Source organism: Podarcis tiliguerta (genome assembly GCF_965153285.1).
Source record: "Podarcis tiliguerta genome assembly, chromosome: 14".
NCBI classification, from domain to species: Eukaryota; Metazoa; Chordata; class Lepidosauria; order Squamata; family Lacertidae; genus Podarcis; species Podarcis tiliguerta.
Window position 1 is genome coordinate 53,724,275 of NC_139547.1, and position 26,835 is coordinate 53,751,109.

The 26,835-nt window shown below is 47.1% G+C and overlaps 1 protein-coding gene across 1 annotated transcript in view; it reads right to left on the reverse strand.

Moving 5' to 3' along the window:
- Positions 1-287: 287 nt before the first annotated feature.
- The window catches only part of LOC310664627 (vomeronasal type-2 receptor 26-like), a 29,485-nt gene continuing 2,937 nt past the window's right edge, over positions 288-26,835 (reverse strand). The window contains exons 3-6 of the mRNA XM_083413936.1: positions 6,452-6,625; positions 3,310-3,403; positions 2,774-2,900; positions 288-1,808 (exon numbers count right to left, since the gene is read on the reverse strand). Coding sequence (XP_083270062.1) covers positions 907-1,808; positions 2,774-2,900; positions 3,310-3,403; positions 6,452-6,625 — 1,297 coding nt within the window. The 3' untranslated portion in view covers positions 288-906. The remainder of the gene's footprint in view (positions 1,809-2,773; positions 2,901-3,309; positions 3,404-6,451; positions 6,626-26,835) is intronic.

Below are 26,835 nucleotides of genomic sequence, written 5' to 3' on the forward strand. Positions count from 1 at the left end.
AGAGTATACAAAAACTTCATGACACATAATTTGAAATGCTTAAAAAAATTTTTTTTTGATTAATTTTCATTTTTCACATCACACATAAAACAGCATAACTCACAACGCATCAACCACATTGCTTACATAATTTTAAATGTTGTCTATTTTTAATCCACTGGAATTGTTATGTTCCATTTCATTCCATTATAAATATACCCCCCTTCCTCCCAAGGCAGACCAAGGTGGCCAAGAACAAGTGATAAAATAATAAAACCTCATATGGGCATCAAACCTACAACCTTTCCTTTATCAGCACCATGCTCTAATCATCTAATTGATATTTAATTGAAATATTTTCATTTATAAAGGAATAAAATGATAAAAGAAAAGAAAAGGAAATGTGGAGAGAGAAAAGAGGGACCAAGAGACTGAGAGAGAGAGAGACATTTAATACATGCAATGTAATACATTAAATAAAGTCAATTTCACTGCTATAGGTTTCAGATGGTAACAGTGTATTACCATTGCCCCACGTTTTCTGCTTGACCCACACTTTCTAGGCACACGTCCAAGTGTCTTTCCACTTTCCCAAACCCTTCCTCAGAGAAAACCCACTCTTTAGTGCTAAATCAGAGCAAATGTCAATCCAGAAAAAAAACCCAAATGGCTGTTTGCTCTGATTGACTGCTAGAGCACATTTATATCCATCTGATAAATATTGTGTGGCAAATATCTAAATTTGTGTAAAAAAATATATTATATATGAACAAAACACTCATAACAACATCAGAATTAATTCTGGATCGCTTAAACCAAAATGCCTTCAAAGAAGAAATTTAGAAATTTGACTTGTCTAAGGATGTACTTATGTTCCTGATAAATTGAATTTTATTACAGCAGAATACAGGGACCAGATTATATTGTTTACTTTTCTTTCTTTATTAAATGTTCCTTATTGTTCAGCTCAGGCCTTAGGATAATGATGTAGCAATTAGGGAAAAAAATGCAACCCAGCAATCCAGCACTGGAGCATAAGATGGAGAAGATCTCCACAGCCACCATGTATTTCCCTTTTGTGCTCAGGTAGGATGGAATAAAGGACAGCCACACACTGCAAAACACCAACATGCTGAAAGTGATGAACTTGGCTTCATTGAAAGTGCCAGGCAACTTCCTGGCAAAGTAAGCTACAGTTAAGCTGGCAATAGCCAGGAAGCCCATGTATCCCAAGACGCAGTAAAACATGGAAGCTGATCCCTCATTACATTGCACGATGATTTCCTCTTTCAGGGAGTTCATGTCCTTATCTGGGAACGGAGGAGAAGTAATCAGCCAAATTATGCAAATGTTTGCTTGAATAAATAAACCAGAAAGGACAATGGAATTGGCCAGTCCTTTCCCCACCCATTGTCTCATTCTGGATCCTGGTTTTGTGGCCATGAATGCCAGAACCACCGTGATGGTTTTTGCCAAAACAGAAGAAAGGGAAAGAGAGAAGATGATGCCAAAAGCCATTTGTCGGAGAAGGCAGGTTGCTTTTCCAGGCTGTCCAATGAAGAGGAAGGAGCAGAGGAAGCAAAGCAGGAGGGAAATGAGGAGAACGTAGGTGAGGGTCTGGTTGTTGGCTTTGACTATCGGCGTGTCCTTGTACTTCATGAAAATCCCAAGTACTAAAATTGTGATCGAAGAGAAAGAAAAAGCCAGCAGAGTCAGGGTGATTCCTAAAGGTTCTTTGTAGGAGAGGTATGTGTAAAACTTGGGAATGCAATGATTTTGGTTGTAGTTTGGATACTGATCTGCTTTACATTTGATACAGGAATCCATATCTGAAAAATAAAGGAAAGGTGCTTAAATATTTCAAGACTTTGATTCATGTACAGTCGTATCTCTGGTTGTGGATGGGATCCGTTCCGGAGGTCCGGTCAGATCCAGAGGTTTCTGCAACCTGAGGACGGCTTCTGTGCATGCGCTTGTGGCGAAACCCGGTCAAGGACTTCTGGGTTTGCTGCTTTCACATCCAGAGGTTTACGTAACCAGAGGGTTACATACATTCTATAGTGATCAACCCAACCCCCCATGGACAGGATTTGACCACTGGGTGGGAGGACATAAGAAAGCACAGAAAACTTTTCCAACAAGAAGACATAGGTACTTCATCTGCCATTTATTTCCCCTTCCAGCAAAGCTCCATTGCCCAAATACAAAGCAATTGTAACAGAACTAAATAAAACTGACTCGCACTTTCTTTGTTAGCCAATCCAATGCATCCTTGTTCCAAAGATCCCTCACTGGTCAAATGAGTAACAACAAGAGGGGGCAGTTAAAAAGGAAGCTAGCTGGCAACCCCCCTGTCTAGCTCTCAGCAGAATGTGGCCTTCTTGGTAGCTGAGTAGGTGGCTTTCCAAAGAAACATATCTGGGCATTCTCAGAACTAAAGAATGAGTCTGATTTGTCTTACTAGGACTTCAGATTCAATGCCCTTGGGTAATGTTATTTTGTGTTGGATGCCAGTTCTGAACTGCAGGACCTGGTCTATTGAAGTAGGTGGCAGAACTGAGAATTCCCTCAAACCAGGGTAGAAAAGGAAGGTATCATGGCATGTCCAGCGCTCTGTCTAGCTATGGCACTAACTACATTTTGTTTTGCAGAAATGGGTAGGTAATGACTTCTTCTCCCCATTCTGTCAAAAGCTTCAGCTGTTCATTCTGCATATCAAGCAACTTCATAAGACAGAGACTCAACAAGGCCAGATCTCCACCCCCAACAAGTTGGCATCTATTGCATTTCCTACCCATCTGCATGGAGACCATCCCTTCTGGACATGGAGCACAATCATAGCAGCAGAATTTCTCTCCCTCCTTCTTTTTCCTGCTGTAACCAGGATAGCAGTTGTCATTGCACACAGAAAGAGGCACAACCTGTCCAGAAATGCAACAAACGAGATTAGCATCAAGAAGCTTACATTTATCCTCCTGCCCTAAACGTGGGAATATTTTTCTTAGGTGAAAATTTGCTTCAGAGAGGAAACCCTGACTTAATTGTTTCCAGAAATTAATTCATGAAGAAGACACTGAATTGTTGGCGAGGTCAGGACTTTTTTTAATGTGTTGTGGATGTTGTTTACTCAGATCTACCCAGGAAATGTGGTGTACTTCAAGTGAAAATGCAGAGCAGCATTTTCCCCAGTTTGTTTTCCCAAGAATGGGGGGAAATGTAGCTTGAAAACGCAATCCTTCTCAGGAGAATTAACCACTTGAGGGCAGGTAGAAAACTGAACTCACAAATATGCAACTCTTTTCCATTGTCGCGCATGTTCTAGCATCTCACCTGGTTAAAGCTTCTATGCCACACTATTTGGTCCTCATTAATGGTTAACTCTTTCCCCTGTGGAGCCAGCGGGTCCAGTCTTCCAACTTTGAGCCTAACAAAAGAACCGTTGGAGAAGGTGACCCAGTTTGTGACATCAAAATCTGCAAGTAGTTCTCTATGCTTATCAAAATGTACGCTCTCTCCAACACTGTTGTTGAACACAATCTTCCTTATAAAACGATGGAGCTTAAGTGAAAGAGAAAATGAAGCCTAGTAAGGATAAAATGGTGTTATAGATCAGGGGAGGAGGTTCCCCCTAAACCCTAGGAATGAATAAATGCTAGGATTTTGATTAACTGGGATATGGATTAAGACACCAACTGCAGAGCTGTGCCAGACAGGGAATTCCTGGGCTGCCTGGCCAAGGGAACCATAGAGAGCCATTGAGGGCCCATTGAGGGTCATTGCCACTGCAAGAGGACTTCTCCCCTGCCCTGGGGTGTGAAGAGAGACAGGGGTTTCTGGGAGGACGAAGGAGGGAGACGGGCTGAGATCCATCTTTGGAGGGTCTGACTGCAGGCAGGTTTGCTGCTCCCTCTTGGAATGACTATGCCTTAAGATCTGGACTCCCTCCAGGCAGACTTAAGGTGTAAAGTGGTGAATAAAGCATATTTCTCAAAGCATGGCAGTCTCTGCTGTGTCTTCTGTTCTCCAAAGGGACACAGACCCCATGGGCTCTTGCAACCGATTGGCAGAGAGAGGGCAGGCACCCAGCTTTTGTAGCCATATGGAAACCTCTACAGTCATCCTTTTAAAAGGTCTTTGTTTCCAGGACTGGATTGTTCTTGCTCAAGAATGTATTTGAATCCGTGACTAATTTCACTGATTCAGCATATTTCCTTGGAATTAAATCTGATTGAACTCCATGGGGTTGACTTCTGATCAGATATGCAGAGGATTGTACTTTGAATATCTGATACACACCAACACCAAATGGCATGCAACACTATGTAAAGTTTTGCTCCACTTTTCAATAAAGCCTCTTTGAGGCTTTGGAAGGCATTATATAAAAGTTAATGAAATCCAAACATAAAATTCATTTTTTGTAGTGGTTCGGGTTTAGTAATAGAGTTGCATAGATCAGCACATTGTGGCATCATAGTAATAATGAAGGAGTTTGAATTCACCTCGGGAGACACACTTCATTCTCTCTCAAGACACACGGATGCCAGCAGCAAAAGGAATGTGGCTATCCCCCTGTATTATAGCTAAAGCTAAACAGTTTATCTCAGTGGTTTTCGACCCGTGTCCCGTGGCACCCTGGGGTGCCTTGAATGATGGTCAGGGGTGCCACGGGCAACACTGGCCTCTGTTCCCCTTCCTTCCTTCCTTCCTTCCTTCCTTCCTTCCTTCCTTCCTTCCTTCCTTCCTTCCTTCCTTCCTTCCCTCCCTCCTCTGATGCGCTCTCATGTCTCTGCCTCCCAAAGGCTTGCCCGGCTGTTTATTGCAGCAGCCCTGGCTACACGCTCCACAGGTGAATGTTCCCTCTGGGAGGCACCTCTCTTTGGGGTGGGGGGCAGCTCAGAGACCAGGGGTGGCAGCACCAGCTGCCCGGAGGACTCCCAAGGAGAGGGGAGAGGTGGCTGAGGAAACACTGCACAAGTGTTGGAAAAAGGGTGAGAGGCTGCCAGCTCTGCAGGCAAGGGGTGACCCAACTGGGCTCCAGAGCCCCACAGGGGAGCCACAGAAAGAAGGCAGTTGGTTAAGGGAGCCATGGATTTGATGCAGCTATTGATGAGTTTGTTATATTATTTATCTGTTATTTTTTAAATGTGATACTTGGCCAAAACAAAATGGACCCAGAGCAGAAAATCATGGCCTTCAGACTTCCAATTAAAAAAGACATGGAACATCATGAAGGTGGATAGTAAAGGAGAAGGGAACAAGCAAAGTTAGTTTCAGGTTACAAGTCACAAGTTGTTCTAAAGAGGAACTGTGGGGGAAAAGACATATTTAAGCATCTTTTAGGGCATACCTTCCTGCTTTGAATATATTTCTCTCTGTGTGTGTTGTATTAAAGGTGTAACTACCTGCCAAGACTGCACATTACAGTCTGTTGGTCTCCCTCCCTCTAGCAGTCTGCTATGTTTCCATCTGGATTCACACAGGACATGCAAAGCATGTGCCACAGCATAAGCAGCATTGTAGACATTGTAGCTGTGGCCAGTCATGCCCATTTCAAAAAGAGTACTAGGAAGACTCTCCAACTTCTCCCGGCCAGTGCAGGCTTTCTTTCCCTCCACATTCCCACCAGATTTTTTTATTGAGCAGCTGAATGACTGCTCCCAGAAATTCTGAATGAAACCATCTCCTTTTGCCCAAGAAGGTTCAATGATCTCAAGAAGACTTTGGAATCCAAGCGGCTCCCTTGAGCGAACCGTGATGGATAGGGCACCGTGGAAGCTTTCTATATCCCAAAGCTTTTGAATGGAGAAGGCACAGAAATCCCATTGGGATGTAACAATCCAAACTTTACCCACTGGTGGCAATTCATAGAATGTTGCGAAAAACAACAACATTCTCAAAACTGGCATGGCTGGATCCTCTCCATATACAAAACATGCACTGACTTTTCTATCTTGAAGAAGTGGGTATTTTCCCAGTTGTGCTAATACCATGTTTACCAGCTCTTCCATAAATGTCCTCTTTGCTGTTCTTAGTATGAAGGCATAGCAGATGCCATTCTGATCAAGCAGTGGAACCACTGTGTGCAAAAACCTGTCCCCATTGTCATCATCCACAGCAAAGAGCCCAATCCATGTCCATCTGAAGTGGTGAAGGAGCCTGACTATCCCAATGTACTGGTGGGCTTCCTTTGGGACCATCTGATATAAGGAAGAAAACAATGTTTTGTCATCCTGCACTGGGGTAAATGATCCATATGTGAGCTGAAAGGAAGGAGGGTGTGTTGTATGGATTAAAAGAATGTAAAGATATGAGCCATTGTTGGAAAATGCCCATGCATCAATGAATATGTCTCACCTGTGGGATCTTGTAGGTGGCAAAAATGCTAGCCATGTTGGCAGAGGTTTCAGTAGCAAGTCCGCCAATGACAGCTATCAGTTTACTCTGAGTATCACACTTGTAGTTGGGAACAAACCTGTGCTGTGTGGAAAGGAGGCTCAGGCTGGCTTTGTATGTCGTCCTTGCCACATAGTAGCCATTGAGGATGTGGAAGCCCAAAGAGATGTTGGGTAGGATTTGGGGATTCTCATTGATCTCTTTGACAGCAAGCAGCAAAGCCAGGATGTGCTGGTAGTTCTTAGGAACGGACCTGGAATGAGAGTTACTGTCTGTTTCATGAGGCAAAGGAAAGGCCATTTCTTGCTTTCATCGTTACACCTCTGACTACGCTCATGGTTGAGCTGGAACTTTAAAAAGTCTGAAAATGCTGGGATATACAGTTATTGCAAGATATAATCCATTAGCAGGTCCTTTTAGATGAAATATTTAGAATAGATTTCTTAAAACATTTATTACGCTGTATGAAAAGACTGAGTAAAGAACCTAATAGATCTAGATCAGGGGTGGCTAGACTGCATCATGGTGCCAGGATCTAGCCCAGCATACTATGGGATGTTGTCTGATTGGCCCCACAGATTAATCTTCCTTGCAAAGTGTGCTGTCCACATCAGATCAGTGTCTCCACCTGTGTTTTGTGTGAAGAGACATGCACTCAATCAGGAAATTTTACTGGGAGGAAAACAGTAAGAATAAAGCACAATAATAAAACCTTTCGTATTGTACAATATAATAATATGAAGAGAAACAATATTTTTAAAATATGCAAACAGATGTGAACAGAAGCGAGGGAATAAGCAGAAGGTGGGAGACAATGAAGTACTGAATGCCTGGGAATGACGTGTCCAAGACTCACTAAGGGAGCAAACCCTGTGACATTGTTCTGTAAAAGCCCCACAAAGCCCGAGTTTTGTGCCACTGAACATCCCAGTGGATTGTGCCCAACAGCCACCAACATAAAGAACACAAAATAGCTGGCAACTTCCAGTGACTGCTGGAATAACATTTTCATCATACCAAAACACAAATAGTGGGACACGGGTGGCGCTGTGGGTAAAACCTCAGCGCCTAGGATTTGCCGATCATCAGGTCGGCGGTTCGAATCCCCGCGGCGGGGTGCACTCCCGTTGTTCGGTCCCAGCGCCTGCCAACCTAGCAGTTCGAAAGCACCCCCATGTGCAAGTAGATAAATAGGGACCACTTACTAGCGGGAAGGTAAACGACGTTTCCACGTGCTGCGCTGGCTCACCAGAGCAGCGATGTCATGCTGGCCACGTGACCCGGAAGTGTCTCCGGACAGCGCTGGCCCCCGGCCTCTGTGAGTGAGATGGGCGCACAACCCTAGAGTCGGACACGACTGGCCCGTACGGGCAGGGGTACCTTTACCTTTACCTTTAAAACACAAATCTTATTACTGTAGTATCCTGTCACATAATGATAGGCTATCCTTTTAATCTGAAGGAACAGTAGAAAGGGGGGAAATGAAGTTTTCCTTACGCAGGTTCGCCAATTGACATCTGTGTGGGCACGTCTGTGAATGAGGGACTGTCATGAAAGAGGAAGACCTGAGAAACCATCTCTCCAATGACAAAGTCACCCGGCTGATAAAATTTGTGAGGTATAGGCAGAGGGTCATCATCTAGGATGCAACTGATAGGCTGATTCTTGCAGGCAGTGTAAGGTAACATTACAAACAGCAGCACTATTGCGACTATGATCCTGAAGACCAAACAGCCTCTCAAGTTGGAGATTGCCATGTTTCCATTGGATACAGTCTCAGTTTTGTTTCAGTCTTTTGTGAATGGCAGATGAACCTGATGGTACATTATTTCAAAGCTTGGCCTGTGAGATTCCCAAATGTGTGTGTCCATTTCAAACTGGCAGAAATGTTTCCTCCTCACACATCCCCACCCCACCACAAATGGAAGCAGCAGGATGATGGAAATAACTGGAAAAGAGCACAGGATAAGGATGTATCTATAGGGTTAGGCAAGTATCAGTCAATACCTCCTTTTTGAGATGAAGCTTTTTATACCCAGAAACAAGGAACTGGAGATGGAAGAAATGAGGAAAGAACTGAGTTTCTCACTACACAATTCTTTCATTTTAAATAATGGAAGAATGAAATGGTGAAACACCCTAAAATATTAAAAGGCTAACAGAAAATAAAATACAATACAAAGTTGAAATGATCAAAGCTGAAATGGTTTTCTAACCTGGTTTTGAACAACATGTGTGGTTTTATAACACCTTTCAGAAGCTGTTATTCCAGCAATGTTTACAGTTGTTGGAGAGATAATCATCTCCCCAATGCATTGCTGGTCTATCTGGCTTTGCCACAACATGATGAAACAGCCAGGATATTTCCCCAATGCCTGCTCCTGCTCTAGGCTACTTCTGGCCACCAGCCAGGTCTGACAAAATCATTTTTTATTTCACATAACAAATATGGCAAGATCTGCATTAGTTGCATGAAGAATGGGCCACTGCAGCACACTCCATGTGGAGCTGCCACTGAAGAGTATGTGGAAGAAAATGCAACTGCTAGAATATTGTGGAGCCAGATATTAGATTCTGTGGCCTGATATTTGCTTCAGTTTCACTGGCTTCTAATCACCTTCAAAGCCTTAAATTGCTGGGGTTCAGATTATATTAACATTCTTACTGTTTTGGGAAACATTATGTCCCCTATGAAAATATATTCAGCAATTTTAGGTGTTGTGTTGGGAAAATATGTTAACGGTAGTTTGAGGAATACCCGGTACTTTTAAAGAGAGATGGCAGATGGTTTTCATCACTTCAAAAACTTTGCTGCTTCTCCAAGCAATGGCAGAATTGCAGAGAGGAACTCACTCCTGTCCCTCATTTGCCATGCAATAGTCCAGAGGAAATGATGTTACATTAGGGCTGTCATGCGTCCAGATTTTCATGGACATTACTGGGATTTCAAAGGCAGAATTGACGTCTGGGGGGAATTTTCAAAAAACAGTGCTTTGTCCTGGATCCTAGAGAAGTCAATTGAAAAGATAAACAATTTTGGGGGTTTCCTAAAAAAAAGCTCAGTTTTTTTTTGGGGTGTCCTGGTCTTTACTTTTTGAAATATGGCAACCTTATGCTATACTATGGTTGCTGGGAATTGGAGTTTCCCATGTTCTCAAGGTCTCCACAAAGTGATGGTTTGTGCCCATGGATACTTTTAAGCCTGATGGTGCTTAAGCCTGGTGGTCAGTGGTAGATTCTGTCAGGGAAGAGTTAGAAGTTTTCAGTTTATCAGAGGGAGAAAGCATTCCCCAAGGGGGGAGGGAGAGCAGTGAATCTAATAGAAGGGAGCAAGAGGAACAACAGGGAGGGACTGGCTGTTCACAGGAAAGGCAAGGGTTCAGTTCTAGCTCAGATTCGGAGGAGAGGAGATACAGGCCAGCTCTAGCCAGGAGGTTAGAAAAAAGAGCGGGAAAACGAAGGGAGAGGCGCCTTCGCCATTTTGAGGGTGGCTGGTCACGGAGAAGCAGAGCTCAGAAGGTATCTGAAATAAGTGACTCTGAGGAATAACATTTAAGAACTGTTTATAAGATTGTTTTGTTAATACGCAATAAAAAGTTTTATAAAGAACAAGAAGCATTTGTGTGGTGATCTGAAGAGGACAACGACCAGTCCTGACAGAATACCTTCTGCTCTGCGCCTCTTCACTATACGTAAAGAAGGAGAAGCCAAAATGGAGGGAGCTGTGGCGCCAGTTGGGCAAGGAGAAACCCCAGCGCTCCAGCTAACATTACAGGACTTATGGCAACAGAACATACAGTTGAAAAGTCAAGTTGACGTACTGTCAGCAGCACTGGGAGAACAAAGAACCATGCTGCAAGCGATTTGTGGAGATAGAGTGAGTAAAACATTTACTGTACGTCCGCGTAGCTTCAAGGGAGAAAGCTCTGAATACATGGCTTTCAAGACAGAAATTTCTTACATAATTGAGATAAAGGATAAAGAATTTCAATCTGAGCAAGAGAAGGTTGCTTATGTGATTAATTTCTTGGAAGGGAGGGCTAAGGACTGTGTTATACCCCTAATATTTTGAAGGGATGCCGCCCTAGGAAATCTACAAATGTTTCTGCAGTATCTAGACACGATTTTCTTAGACCCTGCGCATGAAGTAACCACAGCAAGGCAGTTGTTGAGAATGAGACAAGGAAAAGACACTGTGGGAGTTTATTGGTCCAACTTTAGTTTGCTGGTGCAGGAATTAAAATGGGATCTGAATTCCCCAACAGTTGCAGCCCTTTTTAGGGAAGGACTGAATAATGAGATTTTAGACCAATTGGCCCAAATGCCAGAACCTAGTTCCTTGGACTCTCTGGTCCGAACGTGCCTGCAATTGAGCCTACGCGTGGAACGGAGGGCTAGTGAAAAGAAGGAACAATGGCAACCACGGTGGCGGGAAAACAATATTATTGAAAGTACAGAGAGCAGAGCGGGCAATATGCCAGGACGAGAGCGGCCAGAGCCCATGGAATTAGGAGCAGCCAGACCCCTCCCAGTTACTACCTCTTCCATGGTAAGAGGAAATGCAGGGAGAGGAAGAGACATGAGGCGTTGCTTCGTCTGTGGAAAACCAGGGCATCTAGCACGACAATGTCGCAATCGTAAAGGATGGGAGTCTCTATCTGGAGCAGACATGGGAGAAGACAATTGCCCAAAGGAACTGCATCAGGGAAACGAATGTCCCCGGCTGGAAATGGGAGCTTGCAGCCGGGTGGAGAAGCAATAGAAGGCTCTCACGCAGAACCACCTATCCCAGGACTAACGGTGAAGGTGCAACTACAACTACCCAATGGACACAGGGTCCAGGTAGAGGTGCTGTTAGACTCAGGAGCGTCAGCAGATTTCATAGACCAGAAATTGGTACAGGAACACAAAATCGCTTTGTTACCTTTGAATTTCCCACTGCGAGTGAAAACAATTGACGGCAGACCGCTACTGTCAGGAGAAGTGACTTATGAGACTCCACCAATGAGAATGGATATGGGTCATCACTCAGAGACCAGGGCATTTCATGTGACCAAACTAGCTGGACACCCGATGGTGCTGGGCATGAGTTGGCTCAATCGTCACAATCCGGTGATTGCCTGGCATCAAAGGTCTTTGGTTTTTGGTTCAATCTATTGTATGACACATTGTTTGGGGCAAAAGGGAAAAATCTCAGTGGAAGTAATGGGAACAGAGGTAGAAGGGAAGTTGATGGGGAATGAAAGTGAGATTCCGTCACAATATATTGCTTATCGAGATGTTTTTTGTGAAAAAGAAGCGGATAAACTTCCACCACATAGGCCCTATGATTGCAAGATAGATCTAGTCCCTGGGGCACAGTTGCCACCAAGCAAGATATATGCCATGTCGGAAGTAGAGTCTGCAGCATTGAGGGAGTTCCTGCAAAAGAATTTGCAGAGAGGTTTTATTAGAGAGTCCACAGCCTCGGGGGGTGCTCCCGTCTTTTTTGTCAAAAAGAAAGGGGAGGAAGGGGCACCGAGATTAGTATGTGACTTCAGAATCCTTAACAGCCAAATGAAGCCTCGCGTGTGCCCACTGCCACGTATAGATGACCTCTTAGAGAGAGTAAGGTCAGCCAAAGTCTTTACCAAGCTTGATCTACGAGGAGCATATAATCTGATAAGGGTCAGAGAAGGGGATGAGTGGAAAACCAGTTTTTGTACTAAGTATGGTGCATTTGAATTCTTGGTAATGCCTTTTGGCTTGCAAAATGGCTCAGGGGTATTCCAAACCTTCATCAACCACGTCTTAGCAGGTATACTGGATCAGTTCTGTGTCTCTTATTTAGATGACCTCTTAATATATAGTGAAAGCATGGAGGAACACGTAAAACATGTCACACAGGTGTTAGAAAGATTGAGGACCAACAGGTTATATGTGAAGTTAGAGAAGTGTAAGTTCCACACACAAAAGGTGGAGTTCCTGGGATATTGCATTTCCCATAAAGGGGTGCACATGGACCCCAGTAAAGTTCAGGCAGTGGTGGAATGGGAGGCACCTAAGACTAAGAAAGATCTACAGAGGTTTTTAGGATTTGCTAATTTCTATCGTAAATTCATAGGTAATTACTCCAAAATCACAACGCCACTGACTGATTGTCTAAGAGGCAAGGGGCCATTCAGATGGTCTGAGGAAGCACAGAAGGCCTTTGATAAATTAAAGGCGGTGTTTGCTTCAGAAAAATATCTTATGCACCTAGATCCTAGTAAACGTATGAAGGTAGAAACTGATGCCTCTGATAGGGCTATTGGGGCCATTCTGCTGCAACAGGAAAAGGAAGGGGACTGGAGACCCTGTGCCTTCTACTCTAGAAAATTAAATCAATCAGAACAAAACTACACCATATTTGATAAAGAACTTTTAGCTGTGCATGCTGCCTTTAAAGTGTGGAGACATTTTTTGGAAGGGGCGTCACATCAGGTGGTGGTACAAACAGATCATAAGAATTTAGAGTATTGGAGAACTGCTAGACAGCTAAACCAAAGGCAAATTAGGTGGGCGGAGTTTTTTGCTGGGTTTAATTTTAGGATTGAGTATATACCTGGGCATCAAAACGTTCGTGCAGATGCGCTATCGCGCAAACCTGAGTATATGGAAGGGGAAGCACCTCCCAAGTTGCGAGAAATACTGAGATCGGATCAGTGGGGGTGTGCAGCCATAGTAGTGGACGGCAGGGAATTCCAGCGATTGACAGTAACAGATGAGTTTGCACAAAAGAAAATGGAGGAACTGAGAAAAGGTAGAGGGGAAGAGGAAGGTTTCAAAGAAAAAGATGGATTGTTGTACAGGAGAGGGGTGCTGTATGTACCTGCAGGTGAATTAAGAGGTAAAGTGTTGAGGCAACATCATGATAACCCGACTGCAGGACATTTTGGTAGAGAAAAGACCCTGTATCAGATCACACGACAGCTCTGGTGGCCAAAGTTGAGGGAGGAGGTAACGCAATATGTAAGAGGTTGTGAAGTATGTCAACGAGCCAAGGCACCCAGAGCAGCTCCCGCAGGGTTGTTGCAACCTATGCCCACGCCGGGAAGGCCTTGGGATGTGGTGTCTATGGATTTTATAACGGATCTACCGTCATCCCATAGGCAAACAGTGATCTTTGTGGTGGTTGACATGCTAACCAAGATGGCACATTTCATACCATGTACCAAAATTCCGACCGCACAGGAAACTGCAAAGATGTTTTTAGATAATATTTTTAGGTTGCATGGTTTGCCATCACAAATCATTTCAGATAGAGGGGCCCAATTTACATCACAATTTTGGAAGAGGTTAATGCAGTTACTAGATGTGGAGCTAAGCCTCACGTCGGCGAGACACCCGCAAACCAATGGGGAAGCTGAAAGAACGAATGCAACACTACAACAATATCTGAGGTGTTATGCTGGTTATCAGCAGAGCGGGTGGTTAGAGAAGTTGAGTCTAGCAGAGTTTGCGTATAATAATGCAATGCATGTGTCTACGGGCAGAGCCCCATTTGTGGCAAACTATGGCTTGCACCCAAGGGCATTCCCAGGTCAAGAGGAGCAATTAGCAGTACCAGCAGCAGAACAAATGATAGAGGAGTTGAGGTGCATTCATGAGATATTGAAAGAGGATTTGGAAGAAGCTAAAGAGGCTTATAAGAGAGCTGCAGACAGGCACCGGCAAGTTGGGGAAGAAATCCAAGTAGGGAGCTGGGTATGGCTGTCTACCAAGGGACTACCAATACGGGGGAGGTGTAAAAAGCTAGAACCAAGGAGATTGGGACCTTTCCAAGTAAAGGCTCAAATTAACCCAGTCGCTTTCAAGCTTCATTTACCTGAAAATATGAGAATACACCCTGTATTTCATAGATCTTTATTGTCAGTATTTGTACCAGCACATAAGTATCAAATTTCAAGGGAACCACCTCCTTTTCCCACCATGATGGGGGAAGAGGAGGCTGAAGTGGAAGAGATATTAGACTCGAGAATAAGTAGGAGGAAATTACAGTATTTGGTTGCATGGAAAGGGTTAGATGAGTCTGAGAACTCATGGGAACCAGCAGAAAAAATTAACATTCCAGAATTGCAGAGAGAATTTCATAGAAAATATCCCCACAAGCCAAAACCCCATAACTGGCATCTTCAAGAAATATTTGAAAAGACAGATAGCGAGGAAGAAGAGTTCATAGGGTTCGGTCCTTCAGAAACAGAGGAGAGCGGGAAGGAGGAAGGGGGGCTTAGGGGAGGGGGTGATGTCAGGGAAGAGTTAGAAGTTTTCAGTTTCTCAGAGGGAGAAAGCATTCCCCAAGGGGGGAGGGAGAGCAGTGAATCTAATAGAAGGGAGCAAGAGGAACAACAGGGAGGGACTGGCTGTTCACAGGAAAGGCAAGGGTTCAGTTCTAGCTCAGATTCGGAGGAGAGGAGATACAGGCCAGCTCTGGCCAGGAGGTTAGAAAAAAGAGCGGGAAAACGAAGGGAGAGGCGCCTTCGCCATTTTGAGGGTGGCTGGTCATGGAGAAGCAGAGCTCAGAAGGTATCTGAAATAAGTGACTCTGAGGAAGAATAGTTAAAGTTGAGAACCGTTTATAAGATTGTTTTGTTAATACGCAATAAAAAGTTTTATAAAGAACAAGAAGCATTTGTGTGGTGATCTGAAGAGGACAACGACCAGTCCTGACAGATTCAATAGTATACAAATGCAATTGGTTTTGGTTTTGATTACATAGAATAAAAGAATTTTAAATTTGGAAGCAAGACTGAGGGCCATCTAGCCCAACCCCCAGCAATGCAGGAATATCAACTAAAGCATCCATGATGGATGGCCATCCAACCTCTGCTTTAAAAGCTCCAAAGGAGGAGAGGAAGTCTGTTCCACTGTCAAACAGAGCTTACTGTCAAAATTTCTTCCTGATATTTGGTCAGAATCTCCTTTCTTGCAGCTTGAGTCCATTGGTTTGGGTTCTAGCCCCCGGAGAAAACAAGGTTGCTTCATCTTCCATGTGGCAGCCCTTTAAATATTTGAAGTTGGCTATCATGTCTTCTCTTGGTCTCCTCTCTTCTAAGCTAAACTTCCATTCCTCATAAGGCTTGGTTTCCAGGCCCTTGGTCATCTTGGCTGCCCTCCTCTGCACATTCACTACTATCCCTTGGGAGGTTAGATTGCAATACATAGAGCATGCCCCAATTTCCAGATGGCCATACAAAATAAAATCCAGCATTTATAAAATAATATGCCAGTGAAAAGTTAGTCTAGAATTGTGCCCTTGATATGTGAATTTATCCCATGGGTGATGAGCATAAAACAGCCTGTATGGAGTTTGAAATGTTACAAACCAAAACTCTGGCCTGCTAACCCTGTCATGGTCTGTTATAATTTATTTCCCTCCGAATTATTTTTATTAATTATTGCAAATCAAATCAAAACAAATTAATTTAATACAATTTCTTAAGATCAGGTTTCCCACTCCTGTTCCAAACATATGATCATCATCATTTCCTCACATTGCCGCATCATTTCTTACTTAGGTCCAGTTGACACCCTTCACTTGCTGTTAAACCATTCTTCCAGCTGGCCGCTTTTTCCACCTTGCAAACAGCACCTCCGTTACATCTTATAAAAAAGTAACCCCTTTCATATACATTGTGGTTCCAGGCCTTGTGTGCGGGCAGAGTTAATGACTATCTTCCACTGTTCAATTATTTGCAGTGTTTATATGGATGGTATCATGTTTACTGATCAGCGTACGAGCTGCAGCCATAAATAACTCACAGAATGCATATGCAAACGCCATTATAATTCTGCTCTGGAGTTCTTCCTCAGCACACAGTTAAAACAAATCTTTTCTCAAATTCAGCCTCTTTGCCACATCTGGTTGGCAGCTGTTCATTTCCCCCCCTCATTCAACAGCAGTCCAGGAATAATTTTAAATAAAGTCCGTTCAGCTTTGGTCGAGGGGGCGGGGCATAGCAAAACCTTGTTAAATTCCTTGTTGAGCATAAATCAAAGGCCTCCCCCCTCTTTTCTGAAGTAACCAACATAATAACATAGCAGCGGCTACACACGTCCTTTTCGTTATACAGGGGAAGACAGGAAAAAAGGAGACCATTTGAAAAGCATAAGAAAACAGCAAACACCTTTGTCAGGGGTTCAGGAGCAGAGTCACTGGAGAGGGAAGAAACAGAGAGCGAGGGGGAGGAGTCGGAAGGAAATGTCAGCGGCGACAGTAGTCCAAGATCTCTGAGTCTCTCCAGTGACTCGGAGGATTCACAGAAAGGGGCCCCCATGGTCAGGGCAAGGGGAGTGCCCAGGGGGACACCTCGGGAAGAAGGGGACTCAGAGAGTAGCAGCTGGAAATCCGGACCAGCGTCCCCCCCAGAGTGCAGTAGGGGGGAGGAGTCCAAGGCATCGGGATCAGGGAGCGCGCAGGCAGAGGGAGAACGTGAGGCAGGAGTGGCCACACCCTCGTCAGGGAGCGAGGAAACGGTCATCCGGAAAGTAAAACGCGCGCGCGCGCCAAGTACAAATGTACAGGAGGGTGGCAAGGTGGGCAGCCCGGGTAAGGAGCCAGGTCCTAAAGCCCGCCGAAGAGAGGGGGAGGAGTCAGAGGGGTCTAGCTCCGCATCGGAAGAGTCCAGGAGGAATGAGACCCCGGGGGGTAGTAAGACCCAGAGGAAGAGAGAGAGAAGGAAGAGGTGGAGTAAGATTAGAGTCTTGAACTGGTGCACGGGGGGTGGAGATCCAGACAGAGCTTCGCCGGTCTAGAGTCCAGACGTAGGGCTGGGACGCTGAGACTTGTAAATGGAGACTATTCTTCAATAAAGACTTTGATACTGTACTATCGGCTAGCGTTGGTCCTTGGTGAGCTGGGACCCGGAGCCAGCCCTGACAGTAAGCTCTGTCTCATATTTTAAAGTTTTGGCACCGAGAACCTCGCCACGTGAGTCGGCGCAGCGAGGACAGAGGAGGGGTGCTTACAGAGCTCACAAAACTCAGGCAAGATGACGACGGAAGAGAAGATAAAAGCCCTGCAAGAAGCGGTGACACAACTCAGCACTGAGGTAATTGCATCCAGGAAGAGAGAGGAGGAGATGGTTACCTCCTGCCGGGATCTCCAGGCCAGGTTGGACGTGCTTTCCAAAGAGGGGCAAACGGGAGCCAAGGCAGAAGGCATAGGTTTGGGGAGAAGGGGAGGAAGCCTTGTATCGCATTTCGACGGGAGTTTGCAGCAGTACCCCAACTTCAGAGCAGACCTGCTGTTTGCGCTGGATTTACTTGACAAAGACTTTAGAGATGAGAGAGAGAGAGTGGGGTTTATCTTGTCCCATTTGCATGGGGAAGCCAAAACGTGGCTGCGGAATCTATGGAGGGACAATGATCCAGCGCTCCAAGATGCGAAGGCTTTTATTAAAGCAATGGACTCATGCTTTTTATCAAAGGTAGACGTCGATATTGCCAGGAGGGACATACATGGACTTAAACAAGGCAAAGCCAGCGTGCGGCAGTACCATACTCGATTTTTCGGACTGGTTCATGCCCTGGGGTGGGAAAAAGATTCTGCGCCAGTCAGAGACCTCTTTTGGGAGGGGTTGAATGCAGATGTAAAAGCGGAGATTGGAAGAGGGGAGAGACCAAGGAGCACCCAGCAGGTAGTCCAGAGGGCTCTGGAGATCGGGGTGCATCTGGAAGAACGTCCTTGCAACAGGGAGGAAGGGCGTTGGGGAAGGGCACCAGCCAGAGCACCTCCCTTCTTTCCCAGAGAAGCAGCGCGTGCGCACTCCACACCCTCGCAGGGAGGGGGAGAAGAGCCGATGGAGATAGGAGGTGCCAGGGCTCAGTCAGCTAACAGAGCCCTAACACCGGGAGCAGCCAAAACGAAGCCTCCTAGAGGGAACAGGAAGTGCTACATCTGCGACAGTGCTCAACACCTGGCGAAAGAGTGTCCCCAGAGGCTCCACAAGCACACTGCAGCCTCCGCAACAGTCGCTGAAGCAGCTCAATTGAAAACGCAGCAACAGTTAAACGACAGAGTCTGGCTGGAGGAAGAGGCACTGGGGTCCAGTCAGACAAGTCAATGAAACAATCCCCAGCACTTTTGCAACCCACAGACCCCCTCCCACCCAAACCAGTGGTGCAGCTTACAGCGTCTCTCCAACTGCCCAATGGACGCACTCTGGAGGTGCCGATCACCATTGACTCCGGCAGCAACGCTGACTTTATGGGACTGGAATTCATTCAGCAGCACAATATACCACTGCTACCAGCCACGCTGCCCCTGAACGTTGTCACGGTGGATGGCAGAGACTTGTTAGGGGGGCAGGTGGTGCAACAAACGCAACCAATGGTGATGAGGATTGGAAATCACCGAGAAGTCATCAGCTTTAATGTCACACACCTGTCGGACACGCCGGTAGTCCTCGGCATGAGTTGGCTGCACAGGCACAGCCCGGCATTGGCGTGGTACCAACGCCAACTGACCTTCGGCTCCTCCTATTGCGCGGAACATTGCATCCTTCCTAGCCCGGAAGAAGGAGGGGACGACCCGCAGCTACAATTAGGCACGCTGCAAGCAGTGCCTCGCAAGTATGCAGCGTTTTTGGAGGTTTTCTGCGAGAAGGAAGCGGACAAGCTGCCCCCCCACAGGCCATATGACTGCAAGATTGACCTCCTGCCAGGAGCGACGCTGCCAGCCGGGAAACTGTATTCCATGTCTGAGGATGAGCTGCAGGAGCTCAAGGAGTTCATAGACCTCAACTTGAAGCGCGGTTTCATCCGGGAGTCGAAGGCAGCGGGGGGCAGTCCTGTATTCTTTGTGAAGAAGAGGGACACGCCCCAAAAAAGACTTGTGGTAGACTTCAGAATTTTAAATTCCAGAACCAAGCCCGCGGCCTTTCCCATGCCCAAGATAGATGACCTGCTGGCGACGGCGAGGAAAGGACGCGTTTTTACAAAGTTGGATCTGCGAGGGGCGTACAACCTGATTCGCATACGGGAAGGAGACGAGTGGAAGACTGCCATGTTCACGCCCCTGGGCACATATGAATACAGAGTTATGCCCTTCGGTTTACAAAATGGCGCCCACTGTTTTCAAGCTTTCATGCATCACGTCCTGGCGGGTCTCCTCTACAAGACATGCGTCTGCTTCTTGGACGACATCCTGATATTCTCAGAATCGGAGGAGGCCCACGAAGGTGACGTCAAGGCAGTTCTGCAGAGACTGCAGGAGCATCGGCTGTATGCCAAGCTGGAGAAGTGCCAGTTCGACAGGACGGAGGTGGATTTCCTAGGCTACAAGCTGTCGGACAAGGGGCTTGCCATGGACAGCGCCAAGGTTCGCGCAGTGTTGGACTGGAAGAGCCCGCGCAATCGGAAGGAGGTCCAGCGGTTTGTGGGGTTCGCCAACTTTTACCGCAAGTTCATCAAGGGGTTCGCGATGCAGACGGCGGCCATTACTGACACGCTCAGCTCTAAGAAGAAGAAGTTCATCTGGACGGAGCAAGCGGAGCAGTCCTTTCAGAACCTTAAGCGTCTCTTCTCGTCCGAAGGGCAGCTACTGCATGTGAATCCCAGCAAACCGATGAGGGTTGAAACAGACGCCTCAGACAGAGCCGTGGGCGCCGTACTGTTGCAGGAGGACCCGCATGGGAACTGGAGACCGTGTGCCTTCTACTCTAGGAAGCTCAGCAAGTCGGAGCAAAACTACACCATCTGGGACAGGGAGTTGCTGGCCATTCATGCAGCATTCAAGGCGTGGAGACACTTCCTCGTCGGGGCCAAGCACACCGTGCAGGTCCGCACGGATCATAAGAACCTGGAGTACTGGCGCACGGCAAGGTTCCTGAACCAGCGGCACATCAGATGGGCGGAATTTTTCGCGGATTTCGACTTCAGGATAGAATACATCCCAGGCGACAACAACATCATGGCGGATGCACTGTCCAGGAAGCCGCAATACCTCGAAGAGGCGGCACCAGCAGCGGCCAAGCACATTTTCGCTCCGAAAGCGTGGGCGTGCGCTGCAGCAACCGTGGACTTGGAGGCGGTCCGTCGAGCACTGCAGAGGGACCCCTTTGCACAAGCCAAGATGGAGGAGGTGCACAAGGGCACGGTGAAGGACGACGAGTTCCAAGTACGAGACGGATTGCTCATCCGCAGAGGCGCCCTCTACGTACCGGGAGACGACCTCCGGGCGAAAGTACTGCAGCAGTTACACGACGCACCCACCGCCGGGCACTTTGGCAAGGAGAAGACGGCAGAACTCGTTGCCAGAGATTTTTGGTGGCCCAAGATGCGGGGGGAAGTCGCGGAGTACGTCTCGAGGTGCGACACCTGCCAAAGGGCCAAGTCAGTCCACAAACCTCCGGCGGGACTGCTCGAACCGCTGCAGACTCCGAGCGAACCGTGGGAGAGGGTGGCCCTGGACTTTGTCACGGATTTACCCAGCTCAAGGGGTAAAACGGCAGTGCTAGTGGTGGTGGACATGTTCACTAAAATGGCCCACTTCATTCCGTGCGCGAAGGTCGCCACGGCAGAACAGACCGCCAAACTGTTCATAGACCACGTCTTCAGAGTGCATGGACTGCCACGGTCTATCTTGTCCGACAGGGGGCGCCAGTTCATTTCGAGCTTCTGGCAGAAGCTGATGGGTTTCCTGAACGTCAAGATCAACCTAGCGTCGGCGAGACACCCGCAGACCAATGGACAAGCGGAACGCGTCAACGCCGTCATGCAGCAGTACCTGAGATGCTACGCAAATCAACAGCCGACGACATGGGTGGACTACCTGCCGCTCGCTGAGTTCGCTTACAACAACACGAAGCACGTGTCCACAGGGGTGACGCCGTTCTTCGCCAACAACGGGAGGCATCCCAGAACCTTCCCGGGATTGGAGAGACTGGGGGAGGGGGAGCCACAGGCAGCGGAAGTCTTGGCGGCGGAATTGCAGGAAGTCCACGAGCAGCTTAGGAGGCAGTTAGAGCTGGCAAAGCACGCATACAAACTGCAGGCTGACAAGCACAGGAGGGTTGGTGAAGACATACAGGTGGGAGACTGGGTGTGGTTAGCGGCCCACGCAGTGCCGACCAGATCCTTAGCTAAAAAGAAACTCGGACATAAGCAGCTAGGACCTTACCTAGTTGAGGCACAGATCAATCCGGTGGCCTTCCGGTTGACACTTCCGGAAGGATCCAGAATGCACCCAGTATTCCATAGGTCGGTGCTCACGCCCTACAAAGCACCTCACCGATTTCAGGCGCAGGGCACGGCACCAGACCGGTATGAGGAGATCCCCCCAAGGAGGGAGTCGCCAAGAAGGGAACCCATCAACCAGGTCACAGAGATTTTGGACTCGAGATGGGGGGAAGAGGGAGTAGAATATTTTCTCGCAAGGGAAGGTACCCCGGCCAGCGCCAACAGTTGGGTGCCGGACTATGCCCTGGACGAGCCTCTCCTCAAAGAGGAGTTTCATGCCTTGTTCCCACACAGGCCCATGCCAGCCGAGTATTTCGACGACTGGCTTTTCACACCCACGCTTTCTACCAGCACGTTCCAGGGATTTACCTCGGACGAAGAACCACCATTAGACACACGTTCACCGGAGGGCTCGCCCTCGGGGTTTGCCTCAGACCGCTCGTTTTGGTGGGACAATCGAGGAGAGGAGAGGTGGCTGAGGGGCCCTTGGCAGGCAACGGACCCAGAGGGGAACGAGGGTGAGAGGGACATGGACGTGATGGGGGAGGACGTTGGGTTCGAGCATGGCGGCACGGAGATGGAAGCAGAGGAGAACGAGGTCGGCGAAGACATGGAGGACGAGCCGGATTTCTCTAACTGGATGCACGCCACGGGGGACGAACTGTATCCACCATTCACCCCCACAACGATGGAGCACCCAGCACCCCCGCCGGAGGAAGGGGAGGGGGGAAGGGGGGGCTTCGAGGGGGGGATGGATGTCAGGGGTTCAGGAGCAGAGTCACTGGAGAGGGAAGAAACAGAGAGCGAGGGGGAGGAGTCGGAAGGAAATGTCAGCGGCGACAGTAGTCCAAGATCTCTGAGTCTCTCCAGTGACTCGGAGGATTCACAGAAAGGGGCCCCCATGGTCAGGGCAAGGGGAGTGCCCAGGGGGACACCTCGGGAAGAAGGGGACTCAGAGAGTAGCAGCTGGAAATCCGGACCAGCGTCCCCCCCAGAGTGCAGTAGGGGGGAGGAGTCCAAGGCATCGGGATCAGGGAGCGCGCAGGCAGAGGGAGAACGTGAGGCAGGAGTGGCCACACCCTCGTCAGGGAGCGAGGAAACGGTCATCCGGAAAGTAAAACGCGCGCGCGCGCCAAGTTCAAATGTACAGGAGGGTGGCAAGGTGGGCAGCCCGGGTAAGGAGCCAGGTCCTAAAGCCCGCCGAAGAGAGGGGGAGGAGTCAGAGGGGTCTAGCTCCGCATCGGAAGAGTCCAGGAGGAATGAGACCCCGGGGGGTAGTAAGACCCAGAGGAAGAGAGAGAGAAGGAAGAGGTGGAGTAAGATTAGAGTCTTGAACTGGTGCACGGGGGGTGGAGATCCAGACAGAGCTTCGCCGGTCTAGAGTCCAGACGTAGGGCTGGGACGCTGAGACTTGTAAATGGAGACTATTCTTCAATAAAGACTTTGATACTGTACTATCGGCTAGCGTTGGTCCTTGGTGAGCTGGGACCCGGAGCCAGCCCTGACAACCTTGTTCTCCCCTTCCTTTCCTGGCTGTTGTGAGGATTCTCAGGCTTCAAGGAAAACATTCAGATACCTTCAAAGAGCCAAGCCCAGTCCTTTCGGCAGCTGACTGATTGCAGTCCATTAGAATATGCAGGTCTAGGAGCGCCTCTTGCTTAATGCCAATTGTCCGAATTATGCAGGAACCAATCACAAGTCATGTGGGAGATGGAGGGACACACTCCCAGGTCACACCCACTCTGCCTTTAGGTTGGAAGACATGGGCTTGAGCGGCACAGCAGGATGCAGTGAGTTCCCCAGGCCCCACTGGGGAACATTGCCAGGATTTTTCCCCTGCCTGAACCTCCTCGCTGCCCGTCATTGAGTTTGTGACATGGCCGGAAACCCATGGTCTGTTTCTCCACACCACTCTTTCTTCTAGGACGATGAACAGGGCAGCGCATGTGTCAGAGCTGGCTCCTGGTCCCAGCTCACAAAGGACCAACGCTAGCTGGTAGTAAAGTATCAAAGTCTTTATTGAAGAATAGTTTCCATTTCCAAGCCTCAGCGCCCCAGCTCTACGTCTAGGGTCTAGACCGGCGAAGCTCCGTCTGAGTCTCCGCCCCCTGTACACCAGTTTAAGACTCTAATCTTACTCCACCTCTCCCTTCTCTCCTTTCTCCTCTGGGTCCTGCTACCCCCCGGGGTCCCTTCCTTCCTGGATTCTTCCGACGCAGACGTTGACCCCCCTGACTCCTCCCGCTCTCTTCGGCGGGCTTTAGGACTTGGCTCCCTACCCGGGCTGCCAACTGTGCCGCCTTCCTGTACATTTGAACTTGGCGCTCGCGCGCGTTTAACCTTCCTCTTAACCGTTTCCTCGCTCCCTGACGGAGGCGTGGTCAATCCTGCCTCATGTTCTCCCGCTGGTAGCGCGCCGCCTGATCCCGATGCCTGGGACTCCTCCCCCCTACTTCCCTCTGGTGTGGACGCTGGTCCAGATTTCCAGCTGCTGCTCTCTGAGTCCCCTCTGGCCCCTTCTCCCTGAAGTGCCCCCCTGGGTACTCCCCTTGCCCTGACCATGGGAGCCCCTTTTTGTGAATCCTCTGATTCACTGGACAGACTCAGAGACCTCGGATCGCTGTCCTCGCTGACATTTCCTTCGGACTCCTCCCCTTCGCTCTCCATTTCCTCCCTCTCCTGTGCCTCTGCTCCTGAACCCCTGACAGCATGTGAACCTCATTTCTCTACCTTCACATTATTTAATGCTCCTTAAATTAGGGCTGCCATGCGTCCGGAATTGATGTCCAGGTTTGTCTCAAAAAAGCTCAACAAGATGGTAGTGGAGACAGACTGTCAGGTGGTGCCTCCACAGCAGTGAGCAGAGGAGGAGCAGCTGCTGGGAGGAGGAGCGCAAAGAGAAGAATGTGTGGTTTTTAATTTTTGAAATTCATCCTCACTGTGGCCACACACTATTTCCCCCCCTATTTTTTTAATTAGTTTTCCAAATTTATAACACATAAATCCACAAACATGAAAAGAAAACATTAAAAAACAAACAAACAAACAAACAAACATCTTAACTGTGATAATTCCACTTTTGTTAACATTGTTGGGTGACTTCCTCGAATCCCCCTGGCTAAGTTTCCATATAAATCATTGTAGTAGTTTTCCAAAACTATTTTCACATAAAATTTACTTGGTTGATTAACATCTTTCTTTCTTTTCATTTTAACAACATAGTATTCTACAACATCACATGTTTAAATCCTAGGCCTATCTGATACTCGCAAGTAATTCTGTTTAAGTTACCTTAACATATTTAGCTAAATATTCTTTGAATTTCTTCCATTCTTCTTGGTACTCCTTCTCCTTCTGGTCGCGCACTCTTCTGGTCAGGTCGGCTAGCTCCCCAAAATCCATCATCTTCATCTGCCATTCCTCCACTGCTGGTACTTCTTGTAATTTCCAATTTTTGGCTAACAAAATTCTAGCTGTAGTTGTGGCATACAAAAACAATCTGACATCTTTCTTGGGCAGTTCTAAATCTGTTATTCCAAGTAGAAAGTCTTCTGGTTTCTTAATAAATGTGTATTTCAACATTTTTTTCCAATTCATTATAAATCTTTTCCCAGAAGTCTTTCACCTTGGGACAGGTCCACCACATATGGTAAAAGGTTCCTTCTTTTTCTTTACATTTCCAACATAGATCTTGTGGTAGATCTTTGTGGTAGATCTTTGCTAATTTTACAGGGGTTAAGTACCATCTATACATCATTTTCATAATATTTCCCTTTAACACCGTACAGCCTTTCCCAGTCTTCAGACATAATGTTATGTCCCACATCTCTTGCCCAATCATCACAGATTTAACTTGTTCATCCTTTCTATGCCACTCCAACAATAAATTATACCTTTTAGCTACATTTTTAACATTGGTATCTAACAACTCCGTTTCCAGTTTGGGTTTTTCCAGTGCAAACCTGTTTTTCCTATCTAACTTATACAATTCATAGATCTGGTGATAATGTAACCAATTTATTTTATCTTTGATTTGATCAAACGGTCTTATTTTAAATCCTTCTTTATCTTCCAACAATAAGTCTGAATATCTCAACCATTTAATCTCCATATTTAACTTTTTCTGGGCCTTTGCCTCCATTGGTGAAAGCCACTTGGATGTCTTCCTTTCTAAGAGATCTTTATATTTTATCCAAACATTATATACAGATTTTCTAATTACATGATTTTTGAAACCATTATGGGCCTTTATCTTGTCATACCATAGATAAGCATGCCAGCCAAATACACTGTCAAATCCCTTCAAGAACATCAGCATTATCTATTTGTATCCATTCCTTAACCCAACCAAGGGCTGCGGCTTTAAAATATATCTTCAAATCTGGCAGGGAAAATCCCCCTCTTTCTTTTGAATTTGTTAATAATTTCTATTTAATTCTGGGTTTCCCCCCCTGCCAAATAAATCTAGATAAGGCTTTCTGCCATTCTTTAAAACATTTCACATTATCAATGATTGGGAGGGCTTGAAACAAAAACAGCATCTTTGGCAATACATTCATCTTAACCACTGATATCCGGCCCATTAACGACAATTTTAGGTTTGACCAGCTCTCAAGATCTCTCTTAATTTCATTCCATAATTTCTCATAATTAGCTTTATATAAATTCAAGTTTTTCACCGACAAATTAGCACCCAGATATTTAACTTTTTTCACTAAAACTAGGCCACAATGGCCACACACTATGGCTCATAGCATGGATCAGATATTTCCCCCCTAGAACTCCTGAACATGTTTGTACTGATATGCTTGGAGACAGATGGTATGCAGGATACGTTGAAACGGGTCAGAGAACCTTTTCATCCTGGGGGGGCCAGATCTTTATCTCCTCTGCATTCGCAAGCCAACTTTGGCAGAGGGAGGTGCCACCCACCTGCCAATCATCTGACATCATAAAGATGCCACATGATTGCCAAATGGACTCTCTAGGCCACCAATTAATGCTGGCCCAGGAAGGTGGGGGGACATATTGCCAAAGCAGGATTAACCCGCCCCCCCAAACACATTGGCTGATGTGCACTTCCATCCTCCATTCTGTAGGGTTAGGGTAAAAGGTAAAGGTAAAGGGACCCCATACTCCGAACTTAGGGCACATGAGCTACTTGGCCCTCACTGCACCACCCAAATGAGAAGCACCATCAACTTCATCATTATTTGGGGCAAGGATAAAAGGGCGACAGGGTGTGTTCTGCATCCTCACTGCAGC